The sequence below is a fragment of the Larimichthys crocea genome, chromosome XII (assembly GCF_000972845.2).
Source record: "Larimichthys crocea isolate SSNF chromosome XII, L_crocea_2.0, whole genome shotgun sequence".
NCBI lineage: Eukaryota > Metazoa > Chordata > Actinopteri > Sciaenidae > Larimichthys > Larimichthys crocea.
In genome coordinates, this window is record NC_040022.1 from 14,409,248 (window position 1) to 14,427,773 (window position 18,526).

General features: G+C 43.5%; 1 protein-coding gene across 2 annotated transcripts; it reads right to left on the reverse strand.

Moving 5' to 3' along the window:
- Positions 1-756: 756 nt before the first annotated feature.
- Positions 757-17,888, reverse strand: nyap2b (neuronal tyrosine-phosphorylated phosphoinositide-3-kinase adaptor 2b). 2 transcript variants are annotated; one of them, XM_010731184.3, is made up of 7 exons: positions 16,943-17,888; positions 14,433-14,635; positions 10,324-10,640; positions 5,968-7,041; positions 1,992-3,272; positions 1,747-1,850; positions 757-1,381 (listed from the first exon to the last, which is right to left on the reverse strand). In XM_010731184.3, the coding sequence occupies exons 2-7, from the start codon at positions 14,609-14,611 to the stop codon at positions 1,091-1,093; spliced, it is 3,246 nt and encodes a 1,081-aa protein (XP_010729486.2). In that variant the 5' UTR covers positions 14,612-14,635; positions 16,943-17,888; the 3' UTR covers positions 757-1,090. The 2 variants fall into 2 exon arrangements, with proteins under 2 accessions (XP_010729486.2, XP_019117663.1); XM_019262118.2 differs by having other exon boundaries at positions 5,968-7,044.
- Positions 17,889-18,526: the final 638 nt, after the last annotated feature.

Below are 18,526 nucleotides of genomic sequence, written 5' to 3' on the forward strand. Positions count from 1 at the left end.
AAAATTAAGAAATGTTCTAAAAGCTCAGGTGTTGATTGTACGGGCTGGTCGTTGGCATCAAGTATTTACACTGTGTCATGGTGCTTGCAGTGCGCATGGCAAAGTAAGGGCGCTGGTACTCGCCAGCTATTGCCACCAACCCCATCTCAAATAACCAACCATCCAAAGTGCAACCACACCCATAACTCGCTTTAACAGGCTTTGGCTGGTTTTGGAAATTATACTGTTAATAATGTATGTTCTAATTTACTACCTCCCCAACCCACCTTCATAGTGTATCTTAGAATACAGCAGAAACATTTCACACTTTCTCTGTCCTCTACAACATGCCAGCCAACAGGTATTCCTATAAAATGATTGAACCGCTTTGAAAGGCTTTGACGTAGTGACTACACAGCTTCTTACTGTAATATACAAACTGAAGCACACAGAGTTTCCTGTTTCTGTTCTAGGACCAACTGTTGTACATTCTACAACATACTGGACCAGGCATGGAGGGCGCTGGAATCTAAAGCACGTTGACGTTTACTCCTCAGCTTACAATACAACAGTGAAAATGTAAAGTATATATAGACAGAATTGAATAGTCCATTCATTATAGTGCTTTTGAGCACAAAAAAAGAGCTGGGCATAAGAAAATTATGCTACTACAGTACAAGTATTGATAGATTATGCTTTCAAATGTAAAAGAACCAAAACGAAAATGACATAAAAAAAAACAAACATTAGATTGCATCTACATCTACTATACATCATTTAAGCTGCTTTTTAATCCCCATCTCATTTAGAAAATATCTATTCATCAAATATCTATTCTACTAATTATATTACAAGAATCCAATCACAGGAAATAGAAAAATATCAAATATCACCAGTGATGATAAGAAAACATGACAACCTGAACGAGCAGAAATATTGCTATGGTAACCACCATTGTCCTTTGACATCAGCGAGTTATCATCCCCCTGGTGCTCTCATTGGCTGTCCTGATGCCCCTGATGTTGCAGGGAAGAATCAGCACAACCCAGAGGAAAGAGGGAGCGGGTAATTGTGGGTTGTGTGGCAGGGAGGGGTAAGTGTATTGTTACTGTCAGATGGCCGTGTCCCAGAACACAGTTGTCTGTGTTGGGTAGGGGGGAGGACGGATCTTTTTGGCGCCACTGCTTTTGCCCCAGCCTGGGAGGACTGATGCGCTTTCCTGCTTGCACTGACTCCGCTCTTGTTGCCTGTCCTCGTTCCTGTCCGGAGGAGGAGGAGGCCTCTCCAGAGATCTCTGCAAGTGTGGATGTTGTCTGGAGCGGATCTCCATGCAGAGGGTGCGTTTCCTCTCGATCTGTTCTAGCATGGTAGTGTCTCCACAGATCCATGGCATCTGGGGCATCTGAGGAGCAGAGTGAATACATTAAAGGAAATACAGCTTGATTCAAAGTTAGTTGCATACTTTGAAGACCCTGAAACTTGCCTCTTAAACACTTCTCTATAACATTAAATAATCATTCACGACTAAAGAAGCAACAATCAAGATGTAGGTATTACTTTTTGAGAGTTTGAAACTCCAAAACTCATTTTGTTTCAATCTGGTTAGAGCACACAAGGACACCACAATTACAAAAACATCTGGAGAAACTGTTTTAACTTGTGTGTTCAGGAACTGCTGGACCCCATTAATCATAATAAGAAACTTGTGAAATGACTGATAAAATAATTGAAAAAATAATTTAAAGAAAAACAAGCAAATCTACATACCTGACTGTGTTGTGTCTCTGCTGCTCTCCTTTGAGGAGTTCCCATTGGGGAGGGGTTAGCAGGAATAGAGGGTGAGCGACCATACTTGGGTGCTGCTTTCAGATCTATCAAGGGAAGAAAAAAACAAGACAAGAATTGTTACATTGTATTCAGCTAGATGGTTTCTGCCACATATACAAAGGTAACATGATCCACATTTGATTCTCTTTTATCAGTCTCTATGAGTTTGAGTTCCTAAACCTCACCATTTCCTGTTCCCGTGGTCATCGGTGGGCTACCAGACGATCTCCCGTGGTGAGTTGGTGTCGTTGTGGATGAATGCTGCCCTGACATTGTGCTGCCATTCCTCTCTTGTGCTTTTGAATGTTCCATGCTGAAATTCACTCTGTTATCTCGTCTAGGTGTGCCATCTGATCGGTATCCCCGTTCTTTATTATCACCCCTATACTCCATTGCAGAAGGGCTCTTTGTGCTCTTGACATCATAATGATGCTGCTCTGAGCCATTCAGACTTCTGTCTTTGCTGTCCCGTCTCACTTCGAGTCCAGTTCTGCTCAGATCTTTACTGTCCTGCCTGGGTAGAAGAGGAGGAGGAAGATCTCCGTTGTGGCAGCTCCGATCTCTCCCCTCATGCTTAGATTCAGAGCTGTAGCCAACCCTGTCCTTGCTGTTGCTGCTTCTGGACGTTTCTTGTCGGGGTAGGATCTCAGGTGGCTGGTCTATTCTTCCTTCATGTCTATGCTCAATGTCATTCCTTACTCTCTCTCTGCTGTCCTGTCGGGGTAACAAATCAGGACGGTGGTCTTTGCTTTCATGCCTATATTCTGCTCCAGTTCTAGCTCTGTCTTTGCTCTCTTGTCGGGGTAGAAGCTCAGGTGGCTTGTCTCTACTTTCGTGCTTTGAGTCCATACCATTCCTGGCTCTCTCTTTACTATCCTGTCGCGGTAAGAGCTCAGGTGGCTGATCCAGCAGTCGTTCTCTGCTTTCATGTCTACAGTCTACACCATTTCTTGCCCTTTCCTTGCTGTCTTGTCTTGGTAACAGTTCGGGTGGCTGATCTAACAGTCTCTCTCTGTCCTTGCTGTCTCTCCTTGGCATCAGGTCCCCATTGCTAATTCCTCTGTCCTTGGAGTCTCTTCTCATCAATTGGATAGGCTCCACACTGCTGCAGCCCTGGTCCCTGCTATCCCTGCGAACGAGTGGTGCATCTCCACCGCTACAAGTACGGTCTTTACTGTTGCGTCTGTGGGACAATGACTCTACATTGCTGCTCCCTCTTTCTTTGTCTTTGTCTCTGTCTTTGTCTCTGTCTTTGTCTCTGTCCTTATCTCTGTCCTTGTCTCTGTCCTTGTCTCTGTCCTTGTCTCTGTCTTTGTCTCTGTCTTTGTCTCTATCTTTGTCTCTGTCTCTCCTATGAGAAGATTCTTTGCTGTGGCGATCCTTGGACTCTCGCTTGGACTCCTTGCTGTGGCTGTGGCGTTCCTTGCCTTCACGCTTGGACTCGTGAGACTTGCTTTTGGACTCAGCTGTAAATACACAGGGGGGAAAAAAATGAAAATTTACACACACAACTGCTTCAAGTTTCTGCACTACCATAATTTATCCTCTAGGTGTCACTCATGACTCACTGATGCAGCTGCAGTAAACAACTGGAGAAGGATGATACAATACGAGGACTACCAGGCATTAAAATTGTGTTCATCTGCATTGTGGTGGCATACTATCATTAGCTGTTTTCCTTTTTTTTAAGTTCAACCAATTTGACTTTTTGAATAACAATCTATAGTTAATCTTCTATGTTTTTACACCTTTTTCACCATAAAATCTACAAATTCATACACATGTACAGTATCTGCATTAACCACTTCCATTGGATGTCCCTGTGTTTAACCAATTTCTTCATGCACAACTGCATTGTTTCCCTTCAACTCCTCTTCTGCAATTATGCATATGTTATTACAGCCTGTGCGCCTAACAAATGCTAATAGGGAACCCGTATGTATGCCACTGATTTAATGCTCAATATAGACATTTTAGATCATCACTGCACAAATAAAAAAACATGTGTGCATGATTTATTTCCATGTAGGCTGTGCCTCTATATAGTTTCTATATGGGCTTTGACATGTAGTACAATGCACAAGCATCCCTTGTTATGTCATGCGTCATACATGGCTTTTTATTGTGTGTGCATGCATGTGTGTGCGTAAATGAGCGGGAGTGTGGCGATTAACCGGTTGGTAAGTGGGTCAGACTAGCTGTTGCTGCCACAGAAAGGGAGAGAGAGAAAAAATTAACCTCCATTCATTGTGTTAGGTTTGTGTGTTCATTATGCTGTGTGTGCTTGTAGCCAGTCACAGAGCAACACACACACAACCTGTCAGCCCCATGCAGTGTTTGTACACAATATGTTGGGATTAAAAATAAATATGTGAAATGGACCGGCCCACCCTTGATGTATACAAAGCATATGCAAACTGGTAACAAATCACATGGGACTAGAGAAAATAATGTTAAAGTGTTGATTGGTAAGCAATAATAGTGAATTCCTGGCACCTGAATGCACCAATTGACACTTAAACCCATCACTTAATATAAGTCAGTAATACATAGATCCAAGACAATGCACAAAAATCATAGGAATGAACATCCAATGTGCATCAACTGAAAGATGCAATTATCCTTGAAGTCAAAATATCAAGAAAATATAAATTGTCTCAGTTTCCACTATCTTTATCAGCATAGCTGCCATGGCAACCTGACTGGCTTAATCAAGAGAAGAGTATGTGCTGATTGGGGTGAAAAAGAGAATTTGAAATCCTCTGATCAGCTATAGATTTGAGTTCAGAGCCATAGCTGTTCCCCATCAGGAGCTCATTGCTCCGTTCTAGACCGGCATGCCCTGAGCTGTGATTGGCTGCATTACCCATGGGGAGGGAATCTGCAAATAAGAAACAGGGATTTCTCCTCCTTCCACTGTTGCTATGTTGTAGTTGCTAAGAGCATTGAGTAAAGATGGATGTGTGGACTCTTTGTAATTCTTTTATGATTTATGTAGAAAATGCAAATAACCAAAATCTGTTTTTGTTATTTAATTAATTTAATTAGTTCAGTGTTTTAAATTATTTTACACTGTATAGCATCGATGTAGAAGAGGAAGTAGCATATGTAGTTATATGTCACCTATAGGGGTAACTTTCATATTAAAGCTCACTTTAAATTATTAGATACTCTACATTAATTTATTAGGGACCCTTTTAAAACAATGCATGACATGCCCCTACTTCAGCTATACTATCTATGCAATTATTAAAGCCTCACTTGCTTATTTAGTTTGGTTTAATGCCTGTCATCAATCGTTTATTCATTTACGTTCAGTAGACTGTTCAAGTTTAACATTGCTACTTAAAGACAAAAATAATGGTTTCATTATGCATGGGGAACAAGTTGATTTGTGACTGACTGATAATGCAACTGGCTCCAGACCCACTATATGATAATGCAAGCGTAAATGATTTTATGTTTATACATCTTTCTAAGCAAATTGTGCATTCATATCATTGTAATCAAACTGTGATTTCCTTCAGAGTTGCGATAATTTTGGCAGAGCTCTGAGTGTAGCACGGCTCTCTATCTGTATTTAAACATGATGTTTACATATTTAAAAATAATGCCGCCTGATGGCCTAATGCCATGAGTAGGTTTGAGGGACCTGCTGTCTGCTTTAGCCTCTAATCCCCTCAGATTAAATCATACGATCTGTATCAGACTTGGCTCGCTGGGCCTAGATTAAACAAATGGAAGGTTGCAGAGAGTGACACAAACACCATGCATGGCAAAAGTGATGCATTCTCTGCACAGCTTCATAATTTAGCAGGGTTAAACTGGGTAACCCAAAACAGGGATAAATGACACTATTACTGATTAGGGAACTGAAGACTACTTATTTATGTTTGCTAGAGACAGATCATTTAGACAGTGACATATTCCATAGACACTCTGGAATGTTACTTGTTATTCTGAGACTTAATGCTAATAGTGTGGTCAAGGTACAATCTCTTATAAAATGTACTGACACAATAGGATTTTACAAAAGAAGGTGCAGTTATAACCTGCCTATGCTTTGTAGTAATCAATGAGACATTAATAAATATGATCATGTTTGTACCATTTGCTTCACTACGTTCCAAAATGATCTGACAAATTTATGAAGTGACTCACTCTCTCCGGGTTCTTTAGACTTCCTGCCACTGGAATTTTTCTTCAGCATGTTCCTGCCTGTGGTGAACAGGTTGGTAAGTTCGTCCAGCGGGCTTGTGGGTGTCCGAGAACGCCCTGTTGATACGTTCTGCATAGAGCCATGGAGTCGACCCACACCATCTTGAGGTGGCGAGCCTTTGCCGTGAGGGGTGGCGGAGGCACTCCGCGGCAGCCCCCCAGGGAATGGCATTGGAGTGTCAAAGGGAGGTGTACGCATGAGGCTGAGAGGGGTGAGACAGCGACCCATGCTGACCGGTGATGGACAAGCAGAGTGGCTTCGCTGATAGGAGGATGAAGAGGAGGATTTGTAGAGGGTACAGGGTAGAGGTGGCGCAGAGGAGCGGCCAGATACGGTGAGGGTTGGGGTGGCAGTGAGCTCCCTGCGGATGTGTGCAGAAGAAGGTGGCTCGGTGGAGGATGTTGGGGATTTGCTGTAGGATTGGTTCTCCAGCATGGGCAATTTGGTTACATCTAGAGGGGTGAGGGGAGACTCGTCTGAGTTGGGCGAGCACTGGGCTGGAGCTGGTGGGAACACCAGCAGCGGAGGCCGATGGGTAAGTAAATTAGGAAAGGGTGCAGGAATATCACACAGGGGAATGTTTCGAGGTGTGGAGCAGCGACTGAGAGGTTCAGGGTCATAGGGCGCTGGGGTCGGGCATGCGGAGCGACATCCCACAGGGTCAGTGCGGTACTCCATATCATCAAGAGCTGGGTACTTCATCTCTTCGTACACAGATTCACCCGGCTCCTCGTCCTCACTCTTCAGGGGTTCTCGTGCTCCGACGTCAATCCCGCCCATCTCTATATAGACAGGTTCATCTTCACAGTCATCTGTGGGGCTCTCATCACTCTGTGGAGGCGAGGGGTTGCGTTCACAGGGGGAAGTGACGTAATGGAGTGGTTTGGAGGGGCAAATGCTGCCGCCTCCGTGGCTCTTGATGTAGGACTCATCGAAGGAAACACTCAGTTGTGTGTTGGGGTTCCTCTTAGGTTTGGGTGGCGGCACCCGCCTGCAGTCCTCGCTGCATCCTTGAGCTGCTAAAGGATAGAGAGAAAGAACGTCTGAACACAAATCCATTGAGAAAAATCACATTCACAAGCATGACCTGATAACACACAAATATACACTATATTATTTGTGTTCTGGTTTATTCATTCTTTGTTTGTCATGCTGACCTTTTGTGGTACTATTCCCATTACTCTTCTGTTGCAATCACACATACACACTACTGAATTTGACAAAGCTCTATTTTTGTGAATTATTTATCATTAATAAGTGGACCATTCTTATTAATATAAAGCCTACTGCAGTTTTGTGGGTCAGATGTAGGTCAATGTGTACAGCTTTGAGCAATATCTTGAGTCAGAAATGTGGGAATAGTTGGGGCATATGCATGTTTCTAGGTCACATATACGGCAGTGGAGCAGTATGTGAATATAGTATCTAGGTCACACACACTGTGGAGCTTCTTTCTGATAGTCGTGACGTAGCATTGCAGTGTGAATCTCTTTAGATGTGGTGCAGTGAGGCTATGGTACAGTGTTCACATTGACCAGATACTACAGTACAGATATAATACTACTCATAGTAGACAGCGCTCTATAGTACTAAGTTGAGCAAGGTGTATTTCTAGGTCAGAGGCTGAGATGTTTGGACAGGAGTGTCCTTTCCTTGGGGGGGTGGAGGGGATAGGAGGGGGGGGGGGGGGGGGATAAGTGTAGTTAAGAGCTGGACCATGTCTGAAATCTCCAAACTGCAGATTTTACACCTTTAATAATTCAGATGCCAGATGGCTCAGACACACACATACTTCCCATAACTGTATGACTCACCACCAACACTACATGCACACATGCATGCACGCACTGCACATGCCTACACATCCACAGAAGGAAATTAGGGCAGGCATGTACACATTTTAAAGCACATAGTCTCACAGGGCTATGAATTCAATCTTTCCGGAAAATGGAAAGTTTTCTCTTGCATCTGTTGCAGATATGTTGCAGAAACAGGTTGATATTAGATGATAAACAGGTATTAATAGAAAGATAAAAAAATAATAAATTATTTTATTGTTATTTTATTTATGTTTAAGTTTATTTAAGAACAACAAGAGAATGAATCCAAAGTCAAGAAAAATCCAGTGTGTGGAAGGAAGCAAAAATCAAATGAGAACCTTTTTTTTTTATTATGATTATAATGATATTAAAGATATTTGTGCATGCATGCATTTTCCCAGGTTGATGTTGATGAAGCTAATTTGAACTTAGGCTGAAAACAGGCCTTTTGGTTCCGCATTTTCTCCTCATTAACACTAATTAACAAGGTGTTAATAGAAGACTGGGTTCATCCCAGACGTGTTTCTGGCATGTGTTTAATTGGACTGACATGATCCTCACATTGTTGCGTACTCTCTTTCTCTCTCTCTCTCTCTCTTTCTTTGTGTGAATATGTGCACACAGTGGTGTAACCATGCCTTTTTTTTTAACAATAACCAATCACCGGTTTGCATGGTGGATCTTAAGATCTGTTTCAGCATTGATGATGAATCCATCCTTCCAAACATGTCTTACTCCCTTCATTATTCCTCCCTCTTCTCTCCCTCCCCCTGTAGCGGATGTGTTTACCCCCTCCCTCCTCCTGGGGAAAACGAATCTAGGTCAATCGCTCCTCCTGAATGAATTCTACTCTGACAAGCTCCTCCTCTTCCCGCTACAGTGCCAGCTACAGAGCACGCAACCCTCCCCTCAGCCAGGGACACCCCCACACTCTCACTGTGATTGGCTCACACGCCTCAGACTTCGGCATCTCTAGAGCCCCATTGGCTTGTGCTGCTCAGTGATTCTGCGATTGGCTGGGCTGCAGGGGGTCTTGTTTCTGTGGGATGGTTGCCGTGGTGCCCAGGAAGATCTGTGTGCACATAGAGAGATCCCCACCAATCTGAGCCAGGCTCGACGACTCCCTAAACATCACGTTGGCAACGAAGCATCCAAACTGAAATGGAGTCAAAGCTTCCTGCAACCTCTAAATCTTTTTTTGCTCTCACAGCCACCTGCCTCAAAGACTACTATTATACTCTAAATGTCACTTTAATTTTGCAGTGCTTCTTTGTTTGTTTTGTGCTCAGCACATGTACTGATTTTTTCCTAATAAAACTAATGAACAATGTGCATTGTGCATTTGCCACAGTAATGATTGTATCTGTGGTGTGTTGAGGGAAACATTGCTTTAGCTCAATTACTATTCCGTCCTATTCGTTAAAGCTTTTCTTACACCGAGTTGATGTACCATAATTATGTCCTCTTTTTCATTCATGGCCAAGCAAGCATATTGTGTTTATTTATTTTGCTTCAGAAACTGAATGACATTGCTGCAGGGTGCTCTTCTACTCGATCTTAATTAAGGCATCTCTAGATGTTGGCCTTGCCAGTTATAACTGGAAGAAAATTTGTTTGATCTATATTGATAATTTGCCTTGCAGAAATATTTAAGTATGCCAGTTTTAAATGGAGTAATAGGACTGTCAATGACCTTCTGCCATCTTTATGTGCATTCAGAACATCTTTGACAATTGACTGTGTGACCAGTAATCTTCTGTAAACCTGCACCAGGACTCATCCATCTACTGGGGTGAAGTTACTGGAGCTTCAACAGAGTACACATATACTATATCAATTATATTATGCTCTCAGCAATAGAAACTGCGATAGTCAGGGCGGATAACAACTGGTGATTACATGCACAAGGATCTATATGAATGTAGCACTCATTCATATAAATCACAACATGTTAGTACACATTTCTGAATGTTATACTAATCTGATGGGGCAAGTGAGAAATGTGCAAATTCGTTTATCTGACAGTAACAGAAAATACAAGAGCACAATGGAAAAACAAAACAAATTAATATTAGTTTTTCCAACTTTTCTTCATAGATTTTGGCATCTGCAAATGTGCTAGCCTGTGTACTCAGTTATATTGTATGTAGTGTACGCTGCTACAGTGATTTCACATAACAAATAACGTTGTTTTTTTTTCACAAAATAATCAAGATTTCCAGACTAATAACTGTAGCATAGTACAAAGCTCTTTTTCTTTCCTTCTAGTGCAACCTGAATGTTGAACCATGTTTTAACCTCACTGTACTTATAGCTCATTCATTTTATTTTTATATCAATTGCCCACTATGGTACTTAAAGTGAAGTATGCAGTGAACAGCTAGATGTCATTGTAGGAAAACCAGTTTTGAGGAGGGCACTGCAGAGAGCAGCTATATATAGCGCAGCAGTTTGGTGTGAAGTGCCACCACCACTCACCGTCACATCTCTCCCCACGGCAGGTGGACATGGGACTGTGGTCCACCGCCTCAGATGACATGCTCAGCTTGGTGGCCGGATCCCTCCTGGGCTTGGGTGGGGGCTGCTTCCTAGAGGTCGGGCTTCCCACTTCCTCCTCTCCTCCGCCCCCGCTGTTCCCACCACCGACAGAGTGGAGGGACTGGGAGCGTACGGAGAAGCCCTGCCCACAGGCGAGGGCATGCGGGTGGGGCATGGGCATGCGTTCCTGGGGGTCTGGCATGGTAATGGAGCCCATACGCAAGTGCTTGCCTTCAGTTGCTATGTCTTCACCCGTCCTGTACCAGGGAGAGAGGATAGAAAGGTCAAGGGAACAGAAATATTTATGTAAATATCAATGAATGACCTATGAAATATCATATTGGTTCACATCATTGCATAAAAATCTTGACCCAAGTCCCCACATCATCCCTGGAAGCTGTTCCTGGTCAGGAGACAAAATGTGAGCATTTATGTAAGCATATATGTGTGTGTGCATGACTTCCTGTGCCACTGGCTTAAATGATGAGAGCACTAAGTTAATAATACCAGACATGTTAGTGCCAGTGAGAACAGGGTCTCGTCAGGGCAAAGCATTGATTTGAGCTTAACCCTGGATATGACCGATGTCGCTCACACAACCACAGACATAATGACACCACAGCCTGTACACAATCAATCCTATAAATGGATGATTGGCCTGAATGGAGCATTAATGATGTCTGAGTGTTGTGTTGTAATGGGGGAAAGGAGGGCTGTGTGTGTGTGTATGTGACAGAATAAATGAGCTTGAGATCTGACTGTGTTTAGGGAAAACGATTTGTACAAAAGACATGATAAATTTGCAACGTATACACACTGGATCTCTGCACATGACGTGTTTATTTGTTCTCACATCAGAGAGTCGCAACTAAGCTTGGAGATTTGTTTAAAACAAATGGCATAAAACAGGATGAATTTGCATGTGCGCCTCCACAAATCTCCATCTTGCGTCAGTGTGTGCACGCATGTGGTTGTGTGTGTATGTGCGTCTGTGCGTGTGTGACCCCTCAGTGTGTGACTTTGCTGACTCTGACTCCCTCCAGGGCAGCTGCTGAACAGAAGGTGCTTGATGCGGTGGGTTCATTGGTCAGGGGCTTAACTTTGCCTAGCAACAGGGTACCCATAGAAACCAGACACAAAACCAGCTGCCGGCGCACAATAATAATAAAGCGCACGTGCACATCATGTGCATATCATGACCACATCACAGTTTGTTTGAAGATGACAGTGGTGATACGAGAGAAACGTGCCTGCAGAAACCTGTGGAGTGGAGACATGTTTAAACACATGTCAAGTGGATAATTATTAATATTCTGTGTAGAAAAACTAATCATCCACGTTTGGGCTGAAACGTCCCTGAAAGAAGTAGGAAATCTTCGTCTGCTGCATTCAGCCACAGGTGTCAGCAGCACAGTATCAACAGTCTCTCCCTCTTTTATGTTTTCAGTGTGACTGTGTGCACGCACACCCAAATACATGGGTTGCATGTGTGTGGGTGGGTGTGACTGGAGTAGTGGTGACTGGATTATTTATAGGATATTTGCCCAGTGATTGGCTGGAGGACAGACCACAGGTGCACTTGGACCAGTTGGAGTTGACTTGTCGTCGGGCAGCTCTGGTTCTCTCACTGTGACACCATGCGACAGAAAAAAACATCACAGAAAAAAAAAAAAAACAACAAAGAAAGAAAACAAGGAGAAAGGAGGAAGAGAAACGATATGTGTCTATGTGTGAATGCAAGCACATCACAAGGGGTAAAGAAAGAGGGAAGCAGCCGTTTGGAATTTGCAAACGTATGTAAATATAAGTAAATGTAAGTGTGTTTTTATGTGGCTGTGGGATGTGTGTGTGTGTGTATTTTTTAATACATTTGCATGTTTAAGTAAATTTGTGGCCATCTGTGTGTGTGTGTGCATGTATGTGTGCGTGACACTGCGAATGACTTCTTCTGATGAAATACAATAAAAGAAACCCAGAGCCAGATAGCAGCAGGCAGGAAGGCCCGCCTCACTCAAACCTAACGTGCTGATCTGATTGGCCTATGGCTGTTCCAGCTGTCACCAGGCAGAACACATCTCCTGCAACCCAGCTCACACTTAATCTCTCTCTAACAGGTTTTTTTTTTCCTTCTTCTTTTCACCCCACTCTTAAACACATTTGCTCTAACAAGCTCCTTCACCCTCACACAATCACGCAAGCCATTTGTTCTTTTCTAACCTCTCTCACACACTAATATATTCTATTTTCCTGTTGTTTCCAGTCCATGCATGCACATAGGCACAAGTACGTGCACATGCAAATTAAAGCGAGCACACATGAATCCTCACACTCTCTCTCACTCTCAGTCAGTTACTGTAAAAATGGGTCGTCTCATTGACCTACTTATAGGCCTCATGAAAAATCCAGTTATTTTTTTTTAGGCTTTTCCTCCAGTGACTGTGTATTAATATTTTAGCTATAGCAACAGCTGAGAGACTACAGAAGGATAGCAGGACAGAAGAGGCATCGCCCTGTCCCATTCACCAAGTTACTATACATGACTGCATCAGACTAATAATAAGAATGGAAGAGGGAAAGACCACAGAACTGTAACTTAGATGTCTTTCTGATGCCCGAGGTATAAAGTTGAATACAGCTTTGATCATGCGAGTGATCTACAGTATGCAAGGCACTAATATTCACAGTGGCAGGGGAGAAACAGCTCCTTTTGAAGCGCATGCTCCTTTGACCGAAATGTGGCAGGGTTCAAAGTGGTCCTGAATCAATCAGTTAAGAAGAACCACATCTGGTCACATATGAATGCTCATCTTTCAAAACCACATCAATGTAATCATCTGATGCACAGCTAAAGCTCTGAGCAGCTGCTAAAATACTTTGTACTGTGTCAGTCAGACCGACTGACTACACACAAATGATTTTTAGATCCATCGTCGGACAGTATTTTCAACGAGCCTTTCCACTGCAAACTGATGTTTATTTAGCATGATGCATCATTAGATGAATTCTTTCACTATCAAAGTCTTTAAGTCTTTAAGAAAAAGACAGCATAATTGTAAGTGAATATTCCTTGTTGTTTCTTGATCTTGCATGAGTCATCAGTCCTAAGACTTGATGAAAACACATTATTCTATATTAGAGCATAACAAAAGAAAACAGAAACAATAAGTCAACACAGTGACTATTGGTGTCACTTTTACTACCGTATACTGCTCTCAAATTTTTTTGGGAAACAAAGCAACATGCAATGTCCATGTCGTCGCACAAACACATTTCAGTGTTCGCTATTCTACCCCACAACACAAGCACGCCGTAGCCACGTGCTTGTCACGTTGTAAGTGTGCGCCTCTTATTCGCTCAAGTTTTCGGGATGCCATGCAGTGGTGTGGAACTGCGCAGTGGAACTGCTTTAACTGCTTGCTCATCACAACATGTGAAACAGGGGTACAGTGGCACATGTGACTGATTGTTGTTGAGGTCAATCGGAGAAAACAGATTTTCTTTAATGGATGTTACAAAAACTGCTTGACAATGAGACCACTTCTTCACAACAGGACATTTTCTTCCGTTTCTTAATGTGCCTCACATGCTAACACACTTTCTGTCACAGCCCATCCCATTCCTTCTTAATTCGAAATGCTCTCCATCTCAAAAATGGAGCAGCGATGACCTCCATCCAAGGACAAGTCCCAAATAAGTCTAAATGTGAAAAATTAATTATCCTCCATAGATCATGGGGTGCATCAGTCCACACTAGCAATCCCCCAAAATATGGCAACCTGCCATTGCCACAGGGACCCTCTGGCCACTTGTCCCAATTCCTTACAACCTCTCCCTGAAGTGAACCCAGTGACATCCTTGAATTTACAAAGCAGAATGCTATCACCAAGATCTGTGAGTCTGCTTCATAAGATTCTGGACATTCTACAGCTATCCCATCCTATCTGAACCGGACTATGAATGTAAAAAATTTTTACAGTCATCTCTGTGCAAAGTTTTTATCAATGAGTCTGTTGTATTTCTTTGTGTGAAGCACTTTGCTTTCTTCCTACCTCCTTATGGCTTCCTCCTGTTTTCTCTTCTTGTCGTTTTTCTCCTGCAGGAATGTCCTATTTCTCTCATTCCTGGCGTGGTCCAAGTTCTGAGCTATCAGGCCGTTGTAGGCTCTCAGCCCATTCTCCTCAACATATTGGAAAAAACGGAGAGTTTCTTCCTCTTTGGAGCTCATCATTCTTCAAGTGTTTCCCACAGCATTCTGATGAAGACATAAAGAAATGTCAGTAACAATTATATACTAATAATAATATGGACTAATAAGGGAACATTTATGAGTATAGTTTAAATGCAAAACAAGCAAGTGGTTACGCCGGTAATCATCCTCTTAACCTTCATTTTTCAGCCATGTGAGATGAAAACCCGATGAAGGAAGACTGCATTTACGTCATAATCATGTCACACAACTGAGTTTGTGTTATGTTACTATTGTTTTTAATGTCCCTGACTGCTGCTGTGCTTTTCATAGCCAATGAAAGATTCATAGACTTTTATCACGCCTGTATCCACAAGTGTAAACATTTTCCCTGGAGTGTTGCAACATCTTTCACTGTCGTTCATTGTATACACACACATACACAAACACGCACACAAAACGCTCACATGCACATGTAAATATGCATATAACACTCAAGGGACTCATCATCTACCTACTGTTACTCACATTCTTCAGTTTCAGTTTTCTGATTGGCTGTGGATCAGTAGCAGCTTCCCATTTTCTCAGTTGTGTTTGCACATTTTCTGGCTGAAATTATTGGCTGTAACCATGTGAGTGTCTGAATGAAACTGAAAAAAAAAGGCTTTCATCTTCTGCAGTTGTAATATGTGCGGGCCTCAGATGTGAAAATATTGTACTCCTGGGACACACCACACAGAATAAATGAAGCAATCTTACTAGAATGTGATGCATAGTTTTGCATATGCGGGAATCAGCAGCAATTTTATGTTTAAGATCTAAAACTTGAGTTGTTCCTCGCTGCCTTTTGATTCTGTAAAAAGACAGTCACTGACAGCATCATTGCCTTAAGAAAGAGTGTGGATGGTTCAACGAGAAAAAGACTCTCTCCCTGTGATTCAGCGTGCATGAACGTACAGCATGCATTCGCCTTTGCATGTGCAACTGCATGCAATATGGCAGATACTATGTGCAACAGCCGGACGTGAATTTGGAGAGGCCAATGGTGGAAGAGTAGAAGACAGTGCATGCTTTTATGTAGGTCAATGTTTTCAGATCAGCCTAAGACTCATGCTTGTTTATGTGTGTGAGAAGAGCACTGAGTGTGCGTGGGGGGAGGGGGAGGGGGCTTGTGATAACTGTATGTATGTTTGTGTGCTTATGTGCGTGTAGGCAGGCAAGAGCAGCGAGGGGGTGAGGGCGGGGGGCTTGCCAGATGGAGATTGCAGGGCCAAATGAGAAACTGGCCATTGTCTGGCCATCCTCAGCATCCCTCTAACTCGTGTCTGTCTATCACTAAGTCCAGCATGGGGCCTAGGTCAGTGGGTTTATCTGCCGGTTCGACTCCCCTATGATGTATTCTCGCTTAGCATAAGGTTTTACAGGCACAAGGAGAGGGCTGATAAGAGCCGATGAAACAGACAAATTCATCATCTCGGAGCAGAGTTCTTGGGCACAGAATCCTGGTGTCAAGTGGTTGTACAGATTTTTTTTTTTTGCTCCTTGATTATCAGGTCTTATCAGTGATGCACAGGCAGAGATCTGACGCTGTACAAAGGAAATAAATCTTGGTTTTCTGAGAAAAAAACGAGGTGTGCCAGTTAGTTATGTCAAGGATGCAGCAGTAGGATGGCACAGTTCAAACAGTGTTTGAGCTGAATTAAGCCTGCCTGCTTAATCCCTGTAAGCCTGCAGCAGCACTATGCACTGGAATCAGCTTGTTTATCACACTGTTTTTACCAACCAAGCCTTTCACATTGGATTGTCCTCCCATAACTCATTGATGTAAAATGCTATTCTTATCTGCTAATCTCTATAAGACCTGTCAATTTTATATATTTTACAGTCAACCAAGCTTTATTTTCCTTTCCCCTTCTCTTGATGCATTTTTTTTCTTTTTCTCTATCACATCCTTTCCCTCCATCTTTGCCCCAATTGACATGGGCTGCAACAGTTGGAACACAGAGGTGCACAGTGCTTTTTAAAGTAAATCAAAGTGGCACACCGTTTCTGTTTCCAGGCAACCATGTCAAGGGAGAAGGGCAGCATGGATATTCTAGAGACACAATGTCAAAAAGATTGCAAGGCCAATTGTCATGCGTGGGCGCTTGTGCACGCGCACACACATCAGTGCAGTACAGTGGACCAAGAAAAGATTAACCTGTAAACCCTGACACACGGATGCTACACAGAGGCAGCTCGTTTTGGAGATTTTTATGCAGACTTGATTAAAGAAAAACACTTTTGCATGCACTATGATGTAACATGAGCATTTATCTTTGTGGGTTTGTGGGTCATTGTTGTGTATAAACAAGTCTTCCAATGCATACTTACAATGGGGCTGTGTCCCTGCTGGTTTGTGGACCAACGTGTCTTCTGTTCTCCCCTGAGAAGTCCAGTGCACGCTAGTGAACTCTGACCTACGCTGGAGCACCAGTGCACTATTCCACTTAGATCCACATAGACTTCCATCCATTGTATGGCCCAACTGACTGATTTGCTAGAAGGAGTCCCTGTGACCCAGGATAAGGCTGGTGCTAGAGGGGAGGTAGGCCATTGGGTGCCCAGCCCAATGCTCCCTCCCCTGGGCACAAAAGGGAGATGCAACCCCTCCAGTCCAGATGGTGCCAAACTCCAAGCCAGGTGCCAGCTTCACTGCTTCACACATCTGCACATGCTAGAGACAGAGGGAAGACGCAGCGTAGCAACAGACCGCACCCGCAACCATGTCACAAATACACACTGACACACTCTCACATCAAACTCCTCTTGCAGTTGCAGACCAGGCACTCTTTCTAATGCTTCTTTCCCAGAATGTCTCTCCTTCTGCTTTAATATGCCAGAATGTCTCAGAGTGTCGCACAGATGAAAGAAATCCTCATCCACGGGGCCATGAAGGTTAAGCAGAGTGGTATGCGCTTCCAGTCATGGCATTCCCTGCCAGCTCTCTCCGTCCTGCTTGTCCACACACCGGTCTGTATAGTCGGTCTGTGCTTAAGCAGATGACACCGGGCTTCCCAACTATAGATCACAACAAGAAGAACACGCCCACTGCCTACTGTATCCACCTTCTACTAGAGCGTCATCCACTCTCCCTCTCCTTTTCTTTTCCTACACCCCTAGTTCTCTGGCTGTGTGCCTTTCATCCTCACAAGCACTCATACTCCAGTCTCTTTCTCCAAGGATTCGTTTTATGTTTTTGTCTCGTGTGTGCCGCCTGCCTTCCCTTTGCAGCTGCACTGTAACTGGAGCCTGGATGTGTTTTTCTGCTTTCAGCACCACGGAGAGCTCTCTCTGTCAGAGGGTGAGGAGGGGGGTGGGGGGCTGAGTGGGTGGGCACACTCGGAAGGGGCCAAGTCGAGAGATGTGTGGAGGGGGGGGGTGAGTGGGAGGAGTCACTGGGTTGCCAGGGTGTGACCTCATTAGACACAACCTCCTCTTCCCCCGGCAACCACAGCGCTAACCCTCCCCGACACCACCCCCGCCTCCCTTCCCTCTCTCTTACAGCTCGTAAACAAGACCACGACACAAAAACACTTGCAGTGAATACACCGTCTTGCTCTCAAGTGCATTCATTACACGTACTGTGACCAAAACAAAAGCCAGAACAAAACAAAAGGGGTGCAAATGCATAAAAGCAAAAGGGAAAACAGTACTTTGCAATAATTTATTAATATACACACATTGACCTGCTGATGCAAGATTAAAAATATGTTTGCATAAACAAACAAAAGCAAGCAATCCAGAATACAGACTTGTTCCCAGTGGCCACAAAGATGAACAGAATGAAAGCAGGGACAGAGTTGAGCTTGAGTTGCATCTTTGTCAGGGGGCTACTGCGCCTGCCGTTTACTTCTGCCTGACTGTCTGGGGGATGAGTATTGGTTTCAGTAGTGCTGTCGGTTGTTTATGTGGTGG